This window comes from Zeus faber (assembly GCF_960531495.2).
Source record: "Zeus faber genome assembly, chromosome: 4".
Lineage (NCBI taxonomy): Eukaryota > Metazoa > Chordata > Actinopteri > Zeiformes > Zeidae > Zeus > Zeus faber.
This window is the reverse complement of record NC_137191.1, coordinates 7,576,561-7,595,920: the sequence shown is the minus strand read 5'-3', so window position 1 is coordinate 7,595,920 and position 19,360 is coordinate 7,576,561. Positions and strand designations below refer to the sequence as shown.

At 45.3% G+C, this 19,360-nt stretch overlaps 2 protein-coding genes across 2 annotated transcripts in view; one reads left to right on the top strand and one right to left on the bottom strand.

Moving 5' to 3' along the window:
- LOC307229775 (SEC14-like protein 1) overlaps window positions 1-1,830 on the bottom strand; it is a 33,461-nt gene extending 31,631 nt beyond the window's left edge. Inside the window, exon 1 of the mRNA XM_079999840.1 lies at window positions 1,596-1,830. The gene's annotated coding sequence lies outside the window, so the exon portion shown is untranslated. The remainder of the gene's footprint in view (window positions 1-1,595) is intronic.
- A 5,060-nt stretch (window positions 1,831-6,890) lies between these two features.
- On the top strand, window positions 6,891-18,130 carry rasal3 (RAS protein activator like 3; the record flags this gene model as incomplete). The annotated part of the gene is made up of 19 exons (XM_079998908.1): window positions 6,891-7,470; window positions 8,531-8,661; window positions 8,879-8,957; window positions 10,150-10,217; window positions 10,334-10,416; window positions 13,549-13,678; window positions 13,830-13,928; window positions 14,017-14,691; window positions 14,844-14,988; window positions 15,168-15,312; window positions 15,396-15,632; window positions 16,061-16,262; window positions 16,352-16,443; window positions 16,533-16,658; window positions 16,784-16,976; window positions 17,158-17,265; window positions 17,363-17,544; window positions 17,719-17,803; window positions 17,924-18,130. The coding sequence occupies 19 exons, from the start codon at window positions 6,891-6,893 to the stop codon at window positions 18,032-18,034; spliced, it is 3,471 nt and encodes a 1,156-aa protein (XP_079855034.1). The 3' UTR covers window positions 18,035-18,130.
- Window positions 18,131-19,360: the final 1,230 nt, after the last annotated feature.

Here is a 19,360-nt window from a genome sequence, read left to right as displayed (position 1 = left end):
TCAATGGATGCAGCATTACCCACCCCTTCGTCAAACCCTCTCAGGGAGTACACTTACTGCATTGGAAAATAACAGCCAGAAACTGAGGACTCAGCTGGGCTACTTCTACCAAACCACTAAGGAGCGGTACGAGGTCAAACTATGCAAGAAAAGATATCCAGGTCACAGCTATGAGTGTATGGACGAAAAACTGAAGTTTTCAAGCCAGGAAGTTATTCATTTAAAATTAGGTTCAATTAATGCATTGATTTAAAAGAAAATGCCTGACACAACACTGCACTATATGATGTTAAACATCGTTTGTGATTTTTTTTTTTTTTTTTTCTCTCTCGTTCCTACTAGTGGAAAATAACTTTTAGAAAAAAAAACAAATCTATCACCGACAGTATAATAATGAAAGTAAAACCACAGGGGTTGGACCGTCTGAGCTGCCGAGTTTGGCAATCTTGCACAGTGTTGCAGGCTGGTGCATGTCTTTACATAACTCCTGCTGGTGGCAGCGGTGCAGGTTTTCCTGCAGCTGTGCCGGGAGCTGATCTTACAGAACCAACTATTAAGGGATCAGTGCAGGGAGTCTACAAATACACCGTGCTAAGAGACAGACAAAGTGCTAGGACTACCACCGGGGAGGTCCCGCCGGCACATTGCATCGTTACCGTCATGTTTCAGTGTCTGTGGGCAAGTTCACAGAGAAGAGAAGTGGAGGATTGTGTTAACATCAAAAACCACTGCCGGCACCGAAACACATCTCTGTCTCTACGCGCAGAACAATGATTTGAGAATGCATAAGTGTACATCTGGATTTGATGTATTGCAATTTGATAACAGATCATATGAAGTAGTCTTCACCTGTGACAATAGTCTCTCTCACACACACACACACACACACACACACACACACACACACACACACACAATAACAGTGCAAAATATTGTATTAGCATTGTAACAACACTAATAACATAGACTTAAATATCATTTAGTAAAAACATAATCATTTAGACCTACTACTCATGTTATCTCCGTTTATATTATTGCATACATTGTTTTTCATCCTGTAGGAGAAATACCCCAGATCATATGTATACCCACAGCCAATTTAACACTTGATCCCTGTCACAGCGTTTTAATCTAAATGATGCTGCAGAGAACACACACACGTATATAAATATATATACACAGCCACACACACACATACATTAATTATGCTGCAGAGAACACACACATACATATACTGTACACACACACGCACGCACACACACAAACACACACTATAAGTATTGTTTTTTTTTATTTTATTTTTTTACACACACACACACACACACACAACACACATACACATACATACATACATACATACATACATACATATATGTACACATAGAGCGGTTTTTCTTTAGCCTGTTTAGCTTCTCTTATGCTAACTGTCTGTCCAACAATGCACCAAATCCCTTGAGTATGCAAAAGTACTTTGCCTGATTCAGATTAAATAGCAAAGTGCCACGCTAAGCTAAGCTAAGCTAGCTACTGTAGCTCATGTTAACTTTTCCATTCACTCATGATGTCAATGGAAATCCATGATGGGACGAACTTACCGGTAAACGAAGCGTCGAACGCCCACCGACCGTGCGGTCACTCTACGCTGGTCCCGCGGGTCTCCTGGGGCGGTGGGACGGACCTTTTCGCCATGCCACTTCACCACCGGCTCTCAGCTAGCCGCGCCGGGCCGGCCATCTCGCGGGCGTGTGGACAGCAAGCCGTGGGACTGGCCTCCCGATCGCCGCTCGCCGCGGGGCCGAGCGCTTACCGCGGGGCGCAGCGGGGGGGAAGTTACGGCGGCAGCTCGGCGCCGTGGACCGGTGTGTGACGGCGCCGAGTAAACATCTCCCTCCTCCAGCGCGTCAGCGCCTGGCTCCTCCCCCTTTCCAGCGCCTGGCTCCTCCCCCTTTCCAGCGCATGGCTCCTCCCCCTTTCCAGCGCCTGGCTCCTCCCCTTTCCAGCGCCTGGCTCCTCCCCTTTCCAGCGCCTGGCTCCTCCCAGTCGTTTACGTCTTGCGGTGATGACGCGTGTTAAGCCCCGCCCCTTTATTCTGCGCTCGTCTTTCACGGTAATTCATAAAATATCTCCATTTAGAGGACAAGCCGGGAGAAAGAGTCAATTATAATATACATATATTATAATATATTATATATTATATATTATATATTATGTATTATGTGCGTGCGTGTGTGTGTGTGTGTGTGTGTGTGTGTGTGTGTGTGTGTGTGTGTAAAGAATTGATGTTCTTATAATGAATTACGGTATATACATATGTTGATATAATACATCATGATATATTTATACAATTGTAATTTATTTAATAATTGTATTATAATATGGTTATTTAATATAAAACACAAATGTTGTTCATACGACATATGACCATGATATGATGATATCTTTTGCATATCTCCTGAATTCCTCCCTCCGCTGTGTGCGTGCGTGCGTTGATGAGACAGGGAATCAAATGTCCCCTGTCTATACGATGTTTTCTTGATCCGTAACAGCAGCAATGCCGGTAAACAAGCAGCCACCCAGCGTCACACTCACTCTAGACTGGCTGCGATGGTGCTGTGAGGTCCACAGAAGCGGATGCAGTATGAGGATGAGGGTTTGGTATTTAAATGTCTCATAGGGCTGTCTGTTAAATGTCTCATAGGGCTGTCTGTTAAATGTCTCATAGGGCTGTCTGTTAAATGTCTCATAGGGCTGTCTGTTAAATGTCTCATAGGGCTGTCTGTTAAATGTCTCATAGGGCTGTCTGTTAAATGTCTCATAGGGCTGTCTGTTAAATGTCTCATAGGGCTGGGCGATATTGACAAAGTCAAATATCACAATATATATATATATATTATCATTTTTTATTTTTTTTAACGTATACTAAAATCCATAATAATGGATATTTTGGGGATGAATATTGGTGCTTTCATGAGATATTTACCCACAATATATTTCAGATGAGCAATGTGGATATCTTGAGCAGGCAGGTAGAGGCATTGATCAGAACAGCTGGAAGTTCAAAAAATTGCATTGCTTTACCGTAATGAAGTCTTAAAAACAACATTTTGCTATGTCAGAGTCTGATGATATCGAGGCTCATTTAAGGAAATCAGTATTATACCTATGTTTTGGCCGGCCCTCGCCCAAGTTTAAAGGCTAATCTCCTATTCTATCAACTTAGCCTACACGGCTTTCTCATTGCCTGCATGGCTATAGCTTATAACTTGTCCCATTGAAGTGTTCATATTTTGGGCAGTTTGGCAGAGCATGCATGCTGCTTTACGGTAATGTCCTGTTTCATATTCATACAGTTACATCACACACATCACGCACGTAGTTGCGTAAAGTCTATTTTTGCAATGTGGTTCAAATTAAGCAAGTTTGAAAAGTTATTGTAAGAAAAACTTAAAAGCCTAAAAAGTTGAAAAATGTCATGTGTGTCATGTATACATGCACCGTGATGTATATGTATGCGACAAATAATCTCTTGAATTTGAACTTGATACACGTGTGAAGGAGAAGCATTGTGACCAGCGCACACAAATGCAACCTGCCAACTTGTGAAATTAAGCAAGGCAACACAAGCGAACGACTCCCAATCCACCCTCCTATTAATAAGAGGCAGTTCAACGTGTATTTTAAGGTATTTGGCCCTGGTATTTATTTTCCATTTCCACACCTTTCTGGACTCAGCTATGTAGTCTTAAAAAAGCCTATGATTAATTTTGTTTTGCAAGCGCACACTCACACACACACACACACACACACACACACACACACACACACACACACACACACACCTCTTTCTGTAACAGGTAAAGCCAAATGCGGGGGAGTGAAAGGATTAAGATGATCATGTTTCAAAGATCTTTCGACACTCGCACCAAAGGTTAAAGGACACCCTACAAAAAAAAACAAAAAACAAAGACGCACTTTTGAGCTTTACGAACCATTTCCCTCCACTAAACGTCCGTCGCCATCAATGAAGGGAAAACGCTTTTGAATAGATTTGTCTGTTGTTCAATGTGCAACCGCATTGAAAAAGGGAATTGTTTTAAGAGGGCTGCAGGGGTTGAGCAAGGAGAACAACGCAACAGCTTGTAGTAGCAAATTTGAGTGTTGGCCAATTAGCATGTCCCCTTTGAAAGCAGTAGAGGATCATATATATATATATATATATATATATATATATATATATATATATATATATACACACAAACATACATACATACATACATACACACCGATCAACCACAACATTTAAACCACTGAAAGGTGAAGTAAATAACATTGATCATCTCATTCCAATGGCACCTGTCAAGGGGTGGGATATATTAGGCAGCAAGTGAACAGTCAGTTCTTGAGGTTGATGTGTTGGAAGCAGGAAAAATGGGAAAGCGTAAGGATCTGAGCAGCTTTGACAAGGACCACGTTGTGATGGCTGGACGCTCAGAGCGTCTCCATCTCCGCCCATATGCAGTGGTTAGTATCTACCAAAAGGGGTCCAAGAAGGGACAACCGGTGAACCTTTGACAGGGCCATGGGCGCCCATGGGCTCACTGATGCGCGTGTGGAGTGAAGTCTCGCCCGTCTGGTTCGATCCCGCAGAAGAGCTAATGTAGCACAAACTGCTGAAAAGGTTAATGCCGCTGCGATAGAAAGGTGCCGGAAACACGCAGTGCATCACGGCTTGTGCTGGAACAACAAGCCCGATCCACGGGGGCCCCACCTCCAACTACCAGGACTTACAGGATCTGCTGCTGACGTCTTGGCGCCAGACACCACAGGACACCTTCGGAGGTCTGGCGGAGTCCATGCCTCCACGGGTCAGAGCTGTGTGATTAATATGTAAACACGCAATGTTGATGTCACTTTTCTTACATGATTGAGGCTTTATTTCACAGAGAATTAATACCGCATTATACTCGTTTTGCACATGATGATTTATTGTGTTACGTGTATGTTATGTTGTGTACGCAAAGGTTTTTACACTCAACTAGAAAATGTCAAACATATAGTCGAAGTATAATTTCCAATGACGTCTGCATGAAAGTATGTACATAAGCAGACAGGTATGTCACAGAAAATTAATATGTTCACATTCATATGTGATTGGATAATGTAAACAATAACAATAATAATAATAATATAAATATGAATCGCATCCAAGACTTACAAGGTGGTACAGTAGTATCACATACAGTACAATGATGTGCCGTCAGCTGGACTCTAGACGAGCGTCTGTCGCCATCTAGTGGCCGATTAAGACGTCACATGCAAATACCGTATAGCAGGTGAAGAGTTAAATCGGTTCCCTGCAACTCATCACCACCGCAGCCAGTTTCAAGGGAAGTTTGAATTTTCATGTGGAGATAACAAGACACTTGCGTCAGCGAATTCCAGAAGCAGACACTGCATGCCAGAATATAAATCAGTGACTGCAATCCGTTAAGTGTCATGAGTAATTCTGAAAAGCAGCATATTGTATGAAGACAGAACAACTAAGTAGTTGTCGAAGCTAAAATGAATCAAAAATAAAATAAAATAAATAATAATAATAATAATAATAAAGTTTTATGAATTTGCCTGAACGTGTGCTTAAAATACCTTAAGTCAATCTCTTTGAATTGGATTATGATAAACGTGAACCGACTTCCCAAGAAGCTTCTGTGCATGTCTAATTGCTGTTACATCTTGCATGAAAAACAGCAGCTCGTCTTGCAGGTGTGAGCAGCGGTATCCGCTCAGGAAGTGGTGAGACTCCACAGGAAGTGCAGCGGCTGCGCGGTCACCATCGATCCGATTACAGCTGAGCAACGCAATTATGTTCATGTGATGAAGTACGATCCGTCTCTGGACCCACATTTTGCCCACAGGCCCACAGACTAAAAACTGTGATGAAGAGCTGTGCAAAAGAACCCGAGGCTCGGATCACCATTTCCCCTTCTATCTGTGAAATTATTGTTTGGGTTGTTTTTTTTTGGTTGTTTTTTTTAAATTAAAAAACTATTATTTTAATTGGTTTTTTTTTTTCTCTCAGTCTCATTGTTGCTGAAGTCAATCTGGTGGAGCACTGGCGGGAAGCATGATACTTGACTGCGCTTTATTAGCGCATCACATTTATGCAAAGGCAAGTAGCCATACACTGGGAAAGGCCCCCCTCTAGTTAAAATTGTTTTTTATCGAATTAAGCAGATAAAGAGACCAGAGGGAGAAAATGGAATGAGTCCACCTCCCATCACATAGAGGTGATGAGGGAAGCACAGAACCTTTAAAGGAGAGAACGAAAAAACCACATCCTGGTCTCAGTTTGTGAGCGACCCCAAATGACAGTTGAACTGACAGACAGGGGGAGGGGAGCCGGTGACATTGGAGGCGAAAAACATCACGCACTCAGATGAACAACCGCGTGTAACGTCAGTTTAACGGTGGATAAAAGAGTCGCCCCCTCAAGAAAAGGTTGGCGTTCGGCGGGAGAGGAGCCTTTCGGCGGGAACCCTCCACGCGAAGGGCGGGAGGGCGAGGAAAGTGGCGAAGCAGAAAGAGAGCGTGGACAGAGCTGCGAGGCTTCTCCGAATAGCTGACCGTCTCAATACCAGTGTAACCGCGCAGCCACTGAGCGAGGGGAGAAGAGGGTTCTGCAGGGAAGCGACTGCAGGCGCTGGCGCCGCTGCCGCCTGACACATTGCAACACAGGAAGCGAGAATCAAGACGGAGCCAGCGAAGGCGAGAATCGACGGCAGCGAGCGACAGGTAAGGGACCCTGTGCAGATACCGAGCGGCCTGTGAAATAAGAACAAATAAAACAGTTTGATGCATCCCGGCTAAGTCGGTAAGTCCAGATATTATAAATGGGCGTCGAAGAGAAAGACCCTGCACCGGAACATCCACCGAAGGAAGCGGCTCAGACCGACATGGAGGTGGAACCTCGGACGGAGCCGCTCGCCGAGCCACTGGACACGTACAAGTGGCTCACCGGGTCCAAGGGATCCCCCGGCGAGGTCAAGGCAGAAGGAGGGATCGCTCCTGCCGAGCCCACCGCCAATAAGGTCCAGAAGAGCTCCACCTCCAAATGGAGCAAGGTGCAAAGCTGGCGCAAAGCCCTGAGCGAGGACCCCGGGGAGAAGCCCCCCTCATCCGCCGGGAAGGGCGGAGAGCCGAAGGGGTCCGGGGCCCGAAAGAACCCCTTCAGGAGAGCTCTGTCCGAGCCGCCGGGGTCGCTGTTCGCCACCCTGACGTCGTCCCCTGCCGCCGCCTCGGCCCATCCGGCAGCGGCGGCGGCGGCGACGGAGGCCTCGGGGAGCTCCCCCATGGACGCCTCGCAGAGAGGGGGCGGCGGGGCCCTGATCAAGAAGTACCTGAAGACCGTGTCGCAGAAGCTGAAGAGGCCGAAGCTGCAGAGCCGCAACAGCACCTCAAATCTACTACACGGTGAGGCGATAATCTGTTTGTCTGTCTGTCTGTCTGTCTGTCTGTCATCCATTTCGTAAAGTGGGAAAAAAATGTGTTTCTCTCATATCTTCTGTGTGCTGGTATAGAACTGAAGCATGTGCACTGGAAAGCAAACCTATGTGGCGCGTTAAGGGCAGTGCTGCTGTTCCATCATCCATTTGAGACGGTTCTGATCAACAGTGACAGTGACCACACCATGTTCCGGTCGCGCTGCCGGATGGGCCGTTGCAATACAAATGAAAGTTGTTGCCCGCAAAACAAAAAAAACAACGTATATAATTGATGTCCGCATGCCCTTTAATTGTGAATAAATATAGCCGACATATATGAAGAGGGTTTGTTTTTCCTTGGATGAGCACTGCATTCATTAGAGCCAAAGTCATTCTCAAACAAACTGTTGGTGAATCTCATATCTATCTATCTATCGATCGATCGATCTATCTATCTATCTATCTATCTATCTATCTATCTATCTATCTATCTATCTATCTATCTATCTATCTATCTATCTATCTATCTATCTATCTATCTATCTATCTATCTATCTATCTATCTATCTATCTATCTATCTATCTATCTATCTATCTATCTATCTATCTATCTATCTATCTATCCATCTATCTATCTATAGAGCAAGGGGTAGAGAGAGAGTGAGTGTGCCCTGGTGTGTCATGGTGGGTCAAGAGAGGGAGGGAGATAGCATCAGAGCCACAATGTGGGAATCTGCATGGGAGTGGCTAAGTGCTTTGTGAGATAAAAGCCTTTATGTTCCAATTTCCCAAAATGAAGAATAAATGGTCAGCACGTGCATACATCTTCACGTGAAACGCGCAGTTCACCTCGTAGTAAAGGTGCACCAAATTAAATATTTATGTTGAATTATTACATACATTAATGTATTTGTTTAATTTATATATATATATATATTTATATACATATATTTTTTTAAATAATTAGATATTATTTATTTATTAATGTATCTGTACATTATGTGTGTGTGTGTGTGCGTGTGTGTGCGTGTGTGTGTGTACCCCAACAGATGTGGGTCAGAACGAGACGCCCGCGGAGCTGCCCAGGCTGCAGTGTCCGCCGCCCCAAGAAGTCCCCCTGTGGGACATCACCAACTGCAGCCTTGAAGATGGCCAGATCCTCATCTCGCCAGAGGAAGAGGTAGTAAGCGAACGAAAACAAACACACCCGGCGCTCACCCCTCCCCTGCCCTGTGTTGTAGTCGCACCAATTCTTGTGGTCGCACGACGAAAATAACACATGCAACCACTGCGGGCACCGTAATTCCTCACGTTAAAGTGGCGCACGTTTCTAAAAAAAACCCCAAATAACAGTGTAACGCGGTAGAATGACAGAACGTGGTTTGTGTCTCTTTCAGCCTGTGATGTGGACACGCAACCGAGTCAGCAGCTGTCTGTCCAACACCAGCATGCAGAACCTTGTAGAGATCAACACAGGTCAACACACACACACACACACACACACACACACACACACACACACACACACACACACACACACACACACACACGTGTTATCCATTTATCTTATCTAAGACCTAAATACAATAGACCCTGTAGAAAGATGTCTGCAACCAAGTATAATATAATGTGGATGTGTAGCGGAAATAGCAGACGGTTACTGCGTGCGAGTCGCCGTCAAATGACTTCCTCCAAAAATGTTGGGTTGTGATAACATCGTGTCCGGGTGTTCCACTTATACCAATCTGAGGCTCTTAAATGAGCGAGAGCGCGTCGGCTCTCATTCATCGTCCCCCGCTGGCATCGTAGCTGGACTCCAAGCGCTCAAGCAGTTCTGAGTTTGTTTTAGTTAAAGGAAAACTTTCAAAAGATTGGAGCGTCTCGGAATCGCTTTGAACTGGGTTGCCAGTTTCTACACCCCTTTGGACTAAATGATGGGATTTAGACGCTGGATTGTATGTGGCGGGGCTTCGGGTAAGAGCATTTTAAATAAAAGTCAGGTCCTCTTATTTTGAATGAGAAAACTGCATCTACGGGAATCAATTACTTCAACGTGCCTTTGAGTGTTTTTTTGAGCAACCAAAGGAAATTCTGGATTAATACTAATTCAAACCGTGATGTCCTTATCTACGGAATCTAAAGTGATTCTCTCTTGTTCTGACGCAAATTCTTTGTATGTTTCAAGTTGTGTCCATTCTCTCCAGATGTTGACAATGTTTCTGCAATTTATTGAAAAAATGGAACAACCCCTGTATTAAAATCTTGAGCACGTCTGAAAACCACATCCTGTGTGACTTCATGTTACATGTTGTGATATTGAGTAAACGTCGCTGTTTGAAAATTATGAAATGATCCTGGACCGAGAAAAAGAAAATGTTTTTTTCTAGTGCCGTGGCGTTGCCCAGAAGGAAAGAAATGTGGTGTTTGTTCAGCCCTTGAATCGATCAACAATAAACAGAAAATACTACACACAATGTGTTCATGTCAATGAGAAAAAAAAAACATGATTAAACAAAATAAATAGCTTCACAGAAGCCAGTAATCTGGCCTCCAATTTGCATTCAATTGAAATGTAAACAAGTTGTGTTAACAAAATAATTTTAAATGTGCGAACGTTATTGAATATTGTTTATTTGAGATATTTCTAAAAGCTCTTCTCCACTTCTAGAAAGTAGCTCCGATCACGTGGGCCAGGCAGGCGGGACGCGGCCAAAGAACCAAGATGGAGGAGTGAGGGTGTGTCCGACAGAGATGGGTTCTTGTGTTCTTTGTTTATATGAAGGAAACAGGAAATACACGCCACCATTACCTTATTTTCCACTTGTTTTTAATCTTTCTTTTCCACCTCCTAGGCGCTCATTAAGCGACGCATCGAGAGCCGAATGAAAAGGAACAGCACCACCCAATTAAACACCATCGGACTGGGCAAAGGAAGGTAAATTGCTCTTGTGAGGCAAAACAGTAACCGTAATAGTAATAATGATAATAAATATAGCTGCAGGCGGCAATGCACAGGGTCCAGTTTAGTCGCAGCAATCTGTTCTCCTGATAGGTACACACGATCAAATTAATTGTCAGTAATAGAAAACAGCCTTACAGTATGTTATAATGACAACACATCTGGCTTTGATGTGCCGTTTCGGGATGACGAAGTGAGGCGGTGACGGCCCTCTGTGACCAATTACAGTTTTCTGAGTTTTGTGAAACGCAGCGTTTCTACTAACACAAGTTCCAATCTTCCGAATTTCCATGGAACGCAGCATTGTGTCGACCCAGGGCAAATCCCGCGCGAAGCAACCACTACACACCAATGGAGCCTACACTGCGCAACTCGCCCCATGCGAAGGTCCCCTCAAAAGACACAGCCTGCATATATAACAAATTGGATGATAACGGCACAAAGTGCCCCGCTTCACAAATGAATCACGCTACGGCAACATTCTGCTACGTCGGGTAAATTTGCAGCGGTTGTTCACTAATTCCTGCTCCGAATATTGATTGATGCAGATCAAACTTGGACAACAAGATGTCTGAAATGCCCTGGATCCAAGGAGACCTCAACCATGTCCGTGGGTTTGGCGGTTGCCATGCGCTAGACACTTTTAGCCGGAAAAATGCTAAAAGTGTTTTGCAGAACATAGCCGTATCGGCGATGCGTGAATGTTCTGAAACTATCCGTAGTTTTGCAATGGTTTTTCAATAATTCCTGCTCCAAAAGTAGTTTGGAGCAAACTTGTACCACAAGATGTCTGAAATGCCCCAGGTCCCTACGGGTCAGACCCTAATATATACAGTATAGATGCAGACAGCAATACATGGGGTCCAGGTTAATCAGTGTGATGCGTGTGACGAACGATGTAAAAGCCCAATTTACCATGCTGAGGAAATTATTAAGGTAATTGTTATAACTAATTACAATTCTAGATGACATAACAAAATTATGTTGAAATCATCCGTAATGGAATACACCCTTCTGCTATAACGGCAACAAATCTGGCCTTGACTATGAAATATAGGATTTAATGTAGACTACCATTCATTTGGAGTTTGGCTTAATACCTAAGGACTAATACAAATGTATGTAACCGCCTTGCCAAACATGTGTTTTACCACTTGAACTTTTCCCTGTGGCCACTCTAAAATGCCTCCTCCTTTTTCAAACAAATTCATTTCAGGCGAGGTCTGATAAATCAAGGTGTGGAGGTGTGGCGGCTCTGTATTCTCCCTGGTCAAGAATACTTTTGTCCCTGTTTGGGAAATTAACTATTTTGTGGCGTTTGGGCAACATCACAACGTCTTTCCTTCCCGTCTCCTGCTACTGTCACGATTCCCTCTGGATGTGCATTCAGCTGGTTATTGATGGCGCTTACGCAGTTCCTCCAGGGCTATCTTAGCATGTGGGGGTAAACAGCTGTGATTTAGATGGCAGTAAACCCTCTCGGAAAGAAGGGTCTGCATTTCAAAGCTAGGTACTGCATTCTAGGTCTGGGGGGAAAGTGTGTCCCATTGCCGGTAGCTGTACAACAGCTGTCATTATTAATGTAACATACATGCACACTCCTCCACCTTTACTCTTACCGGAGTCTGCAGTCCTGTCTGCTCGGTACACGGAGTGGCCCGCTCGCTCGATAGCCGCGTCGGGAATGGTGCCGTCCAGCCAAGTCACACAGCTGTCCATGCTGTGCGAAGCAATTCTCAGTCTTATTTCGCCCATCTTGTTGACCGGGAGTTGGTAAGGAAGAGGCTGGTCAGGGCTGGTCTGTGCGGGTCAGCCCGTAGCCTGGCTCAAGGGCCGGCACTCTTGACCCGCTTTTCCTTTCCTTCCTTGCGCCGCCCTCTGACACCTCTTAGGCGGGATGATGATAGGCTCGCTGGGCTCCTCAGGATGCAGGATCTCCAGTGGAGCAGAGCTCAGTCTTCCGGAGGTGTAATCTTGACGGCGATTTCCAATATTAAGAAGTCGGGCTGGTTTCGTAGTGAATATGTGCACCGAGTGCTTGAAATAGTAAACAAAACTTGGTGTAGGGGTGATCCAGCGTGTTCTCCTCTCTGCTCGGACAGTTAATAAGCTGTTTGTATTTCGGGAGTTTGTGCTGCGAGTAAGTTCTGGATGTGCCATTCTCTGTGACCATCAGTAGTCTGCAGTGTTTCCACGTGACCTTTTGGTATCGCAGACGGAGATGAGAAAAAAAAAATTTCACATAGCGCCCAGAGACACTTTGATCGCCTTTTTGGATCAGAGCAAAAACAATAGTGTTCCTGCCCTTCAGGCTGGACCCCCAATAATAATAAATACAGCTGCAGGCAACAATGCATGAAGTCCAGGTTAGTTGGTGTGACGTGTGTGATGAAACAATTTATAAGTCCTGCGTGCAATATGGAGAAATTTATTAAGGTTATTGTTATAACTAACTACAATTCAAGATGGCATATAACCAAAGTAATTGTCTAATATAATACAGCCTTATGTACAGTGCTTTATTTTTAAATCAGGAGGTGGTGTAATACAGAGAGGCAGCTGATGCGGTGGGTTGGGAAAAAATCCACGGAACGTACAGTATATGCGGCGCGGGGAGCAGTGTGTGTGTGTGTGGGGGGGGGGGGGGGTATATCAACAATAAAAACACTCCGCTTTTATTTGTTTTGTTTGGAGAAACAGGGACCGGGGACGCGCAGCAGAGCGAGGATCGCGCCCTCTCCAATAGGCATTTCCCGGTGGTCTCAGTCTGCAGTGTGTCCATGAGACCTTTTTGTATTGGCAACGGAGTTGGGAAAAACACTGTTTTTTACTCACATACTACAAATATCAACCAATCTGAATCAAACTTGGTGTGGACTGCCCTGAATACAAATCGTTTTAATTCCTGTCTGTGTATTGGACAGTTTCTGAGCGCCAGACACTTATATAGGATTCCCGCCCTTCGGGCTGGACCCCAAATACTAATCTATTAATGCCTTTCAAGCAACCCACAGACACTAACCAAAAATTCTAATAATCCTAATAATTGAAAACTGAATGTCCAGAATCTGAATTATTGTGACTGTATCTTCTCTAATTTTTTTCCAGACTCTATGGCTCTCGGGAGTCTGTGTCCATTCCAGTGACAGCAGCAGGGAGTCTGGATCTTAGTGCGGACACCAGCACTGTCGTCAGACCCGTCCACAGCTCTATCCTGGGGGAGAAGTACTGCTTTGAGGTAGTTCTGACCTCTGAGCTCTACATTCTGTATTTACATCTATTAAAAAATCAAGTTCCGATTTCTCCCAATGTGTCTCCATTTGGAGCATAAATGAAATATTCGGTCCGAGTGGCTTTCCTGAGTCTTGTTTTCAAATCACCTTTACAAGGTCATTAACTCTGAGAACAGCCACTGCTTTGGCTGCTCGTCTGCCGCTGAGCGCGACCGCTGGATTGAGGACCTGAGGCGCGCAGCCCAGCCCAATAAAGTGAGTACTTTACAGACATTACCAAACACCAGACAAACAAAACAAAACAGATATGGTCCAGCATCCCAAAATATTCATATATTTGCAGGATAACATTGAACGCACAGAGAACTCCCTCAGTCTTTGGGTGAATGAGGCCAAGGACCTCCCCCCCAAACGACGTTACTACTGTGAACTGCATCTGGACGGGACGCTGTTTGCCCGCACGAGCAGCCGAGCTGTAGGCAAGTCCTCCCAGCGCTCCAGCGCGGCGGGGGATAGCGCCGCTGGGGCTTCGGGAAGCCCGGCAAGCGGCGGCTGCCTGGCTGGAGGGTGTCACTTATTCTGGGGGGAATTCTTCGAGCTGGACAACCTGCCCTCGGTCTCCCAAGTGACTCTGCACCTCTTCCGTGACGAGGACCCCAAGAAGAAGCGTCACTCCCGGGACGAGTCCTGCCTACACCCGCTGGGGAGCGTGGCCATACCTTTGGCCGAGATTCGGGGGAGAGCTTATCAGGAGAATTGGCATCCCATCGTGCCGTACAAGGCTTCAGGCGCCGGGGGAAGCAAGGAGCTTCTGGGGCCCCAGGCTTCACTCCGCATCAAGGCCCGGTTCCAGAATCTGCAGGTTTTACCGATGGAAAAGTACAAAGAGTTTGCGGAGTTTGTGACAGTGGATTATGTGGAAATGTGCCGCAGCCTGGAACCACTGCTGACCGTGAAGGAGAAGGAGGAGCTGGCAGGGGCCCTGGTACATGTGCTGCAGAGTATTGGCAAAGCCAAGGTGTGTGCCATAAAGTGTTAATTTCAACATTATTGGTTATGGCTTGAAGAAACCTTTTCATTGTCGTCAATGATCGTAATAAGCACACATACTGGCATCTAAACAGTGGTAAAGTGGTGTAATATTTTTCTTTCTTTGCTTTTGTTTGTCAGGAGTTCCTCATTGCTTTGGGCAGTGCAGAAGTGGAGCGTCTTGGGGAGAAGGAGGCTCTGATCTTCAGGGAAAACACACTCGCCACCAAAGCCATAGATGAATATATGAAGCTGGTCGGCCAGAAGTACCTGATTGACACACTTGGTAGGGATGATTGGTTAGAGGTGCTTCTCTATATAATGCCCTTTGAACATCTCTGTAAATACCAAATACATTAAGATGACTTTTTCCAATAATAATAGTTTCTCCTCTATACCCCTCCCACTGGTAAAACAAGGTTCTCTGTCTTGGTACCAATTTAAAGTTCTATCTCCTCATTACAGGAAACTTCATTAGCGGCCTCTATGCCTCAGTAGAGAGCTGTGAAGTCGATCCTCTTAAATGCCACACTGCAGAGCTGTCCAACAACCAAAAGCACCTGAGGGAGCGTTGCGAGGAAGTGATGAAGAAGATCACCGAGACGCATGGGTAAGACAAGAGACACTCGATTCTTGGCTGAAATAACAACAAAAATGCACCGAATGACACTAATGAGACATTCTTCCGGGCAGATCCTTCCCAGAGGAGTTAAACAGGATCTTCTCCAGCTGGGTGGAGCTATGTGAGGACCAGGGAAGGCCAGAGATAGGCCAGCGCCTCATCTCGGCGTCGCTCTTCCTTCGTTTCTTGTGTCCTGCGATCCTCAGCCCCTCCCTGTTTGGTCTGACGCAGCCTTATCCTGAGCCGGCCACCCTGCGCACCCTCACGCTCACTGCCAAGGTCGTCCAGAACCTGGCCAACTTCACCCTGTGAGTAGCTCCGCATCTGCTCAGTGACGCAAGCACCGTTTCACACGCTCGGTTCAATTCCGACCTTTAACTGACCGAAAAGACAAGAATTCCATTTTGAGACCCAGGGGACAAAAAAAAAAAAAAAGGAAAAAACTGTTATTGGGAAATGTTTAATATACCAAGAAAACATATAAACTGTCCATTTCATCATACATCATATCAGAAGGGATTTTCTTTTGTTGGGGTCGTGGATGTATTGGGGCCAATACATTCATGTGCAATGAAAGACCATACAAATGTATTTCAAAGAAGGTTCTTTTTTGGTCGAAAGCCTCCATACATCATGACGACGCGGCCTGCATGGTCCAGCTCTGTATTCTGCCCCCTAGCCGTCCCTTAAATAAATCGTGTGCATGCTGATTAATCAATATCTTTCTCTTGCTCAGGTTTGGAGAAAAGGAGGAGTACATGCTCTTCATGAACGACTTTCTGCAGCAGCACTGGGAGGGAATGAGGGGTTTCCTCCACACAGTGTCCAGCACAGACTCAGAGATCCCAATGACCTCCTTTGACGGCTACGTGGACCTGCCCCTGCGCCTGGCCGTGCTCCATGCTCTGCTGGTGGACATCATTTCCCAGATGGACCAGGTGAGTGCGCAACACAATAAAACCGGGTGTAACTGTGTATGACCTCGTAAGGTGGTACTGAGCCCACGTATACGCTGTTTCTTCAACAGGACACAGTGGACAGGCTGCATCCCCTGCCCTCCATTCTGAACCACATCACGAAATCCCTCGGCCCCGACGCTCCTCGAATCACGATCAGCAGGTGAGGTGGTGGCATGTGTCTCCAGAGTGTTTTATTTCATTTTGAAATGTTGAACCATGGACGAGGCATAATTTTTTTTTTATTTGCAGCCCCTCGGCCCAAAACAAGCCTACGTATGTTCCTCCTAAAAACCTTAACCAGTACAGCCCTCACCAGTCGTCTTACCAGTCGTCTCTTCAACGTCTTCCCACAGACGCAAAAGGCCTAAGGGATGGGTAAGGTGCACTTTGTTTACCCATCATCTCACATGCCAAGCATCCATTTAAGTATGTATATGGTATAAGGTGGGATTGCGTTTCACAGCAGCACACATCTTTTCTGTCTGTCTCTCACTCGATAGGGACATGCGGACCAAGAGGAGCATGAGAGGTGGGAAACCAGTCACCAGAACTCAGAGTGCTCCCCACAGGCCCTGCGGCCACAAAAAGTATGTTTTGAAGAGGCAGACAAGCACGGAGCACCTGCAGATAGAGTGCCAGGAGCAGGTGCAGGAAATGGAGCCAGCCGAGCCAAAAATCTCTTTACCAAATCAGGTGAGTGTGAAGACCTATACGTGCTATCGCCCATAGCAACACAGTGAGTCTGCCTCAACATAAGCCCGCCCCAATACCTTCTAGCAGATCTGCCAAAATGCATCCACGGCTTCATCCCTTGAACTTTCTGCCGTTTAGTAGAACCTCGGCGTTGCGCAAACAAGCTTTCATGGTGTTTCAGAGCGTTAGTGACAAGCCTCCGCCCGCACCAGTTCCTTGGATCAAAGATCAGAAAAAGGAACCCAGCGAGACCAAAACTGAGGATGAACAGCTGAACATATTGGACAGGGTACGTCAAAGCTGCTGAAAAGATGCCCCGGCGCTGCTCCACCGACTACGGCCTCTGATTTAAAGGTAACCTGGCGCTGTTTCCGCTCTTCCGTCAGCATGCGCAGGAGCTGTCGGACCTTCTCCACGGGGTGAAGCAGAACGAGCTGGACATGGCGTTGCGGCTGGAGGACTTCATCGCTCAGAGCCAAAGCCAGAACGCCGTTCTCATGACGGAGGTGGACGAGTTGAAGAGTCTGCTGGCTGTGCGGGAGGAAGAGCTGGCCAGCGCCACCTTCAGGTGAGACCGTGGACCCGGAGGAAAGCTCTTAAATGTTTTATCCATCAAATCCGCAACGAGCCCCTGACACGCTACTGTAATTTGAACCCCTCGCATGGATGCATGTTTGTTATTTTTGCACTTCCTGCGCTGCTTACTGTAAAAACATGACCTACAAAACCTTGTGTTACAAAGGCTGGGTGTGATTGAAGAAGAAAGGGAGGAGGACGAGAAGAAGCTGAATGTTGCCACTGCAGCAGCGGAGAGAATAAACACATTGGTAAGAGGGATTTATTGACATACAAAAAAACCCAAAAAACAACAAAAATAAAACAGACACTCTAATCTGAAGCCCGGGAAGAAGTACTGACGGCGGGTTGTTACTCTTCTGTGCCATTAGGAGGAGCGGTTTGCAGAGCTGTTGAAGGATCTACAGCGGCTCAGTGAGGCCTGCGCCAGCACCCAAAACAACACGGTGCACCCTGCAAAATCACACATCAACAGCAACTGAAAATCAAATCAACGATTGTTTGTTCTTATTGTGGATTATGATACACCACTTTTCCCATTTAAAACAATGGCTTGGATGATGATATTCTAAAAAAGGAGGGACAATATAAAATGGAATATAAATATAAATAGAGTAGTTTTACATGGGGGTAAAAGTGTCATTGTTTTAAATGGATTTTAGTTCTGGTTTTGTTTTTATTCTGAATTTATTTTATCTACATACATTTTTTAGATGTAAACCTTTTCTGATAAACACTTTTTTTTTTTAATGCAATGTGCCTTCTTGAAGCATTTTTTCTTTATAAGCCATAGTCCTATGATTTATATTCTTGTATTCTAGTATGTGTGGGACAGATTCCTTTCCCAAAAAGTTGTCTTACCGGAGACAAAGTATTTAATAAATCCAGTAAAGGTCATGCCTCAACCAGTCCTATCAGCACAACCAGTCTCTCCACCACCTAATTCCAAGACATTGTCCATTGTCCACATTTGTAACTAAATAATCACACACCTGTTCTGCATGCTGCACACACACACACACACACACACATACACACACACACAGCCTCGACCACTGAATAATACTCTCTCAGTCGCACGCACACACAACAGAGACAAAGAAACACACAAACAGCATTGTGCTGTATGTGTCTTGAGTCTTACCGTCCCAGTAATAGGAGACACTGTACAGCCACTAGTTACAGGAATAAACAGAAATAGCAGAATGTTTGAGACTTGTTTGTTAAGTGATAATCTATTCCTGTAAGGACCATGGAAGGCCGGCTCTTGATTGAACCCCCCCCACACACATAATAAAGAAAAATATAGAATAATAATAGTAGTAATAATAATAATAATAATAATAATTTTTAAAATATGCAGTATCATTCAGAATTCTCATAAAACACACTATCACGTTGTGTCGACACCAATTATAAATCATGCTGTCACTGGTCCTTACGTCACCATTACCACTAAAAGGAGTTACAATTCTACAAGTTTCCATTCAACGCAGCATCGGCTGAGGTAATGACGTGGTGACCCAAGTTTTCCGTGTCCTGGTGACAGGCAGAATCACACTAGAATTTGTTGCATGTTATGACTTTTTCCTAAAAATTAGACGTTTTTCCGTCTACTTCTTGTAGTCCACAGAGTCCTGCCCCACGGTGTCTCTGTAGAAGGAAATCACTCCGTGTGGATGTTCCCAACCACACGGTTCCATTCAAACGGATTAAACGCTGCATGTCCCTCACAGACTTTTCATCAACTTTTTAAACTTTCGGGACAAAAATAAAACGAGAACGATTCGGACCTGTTGCTCTGGAGG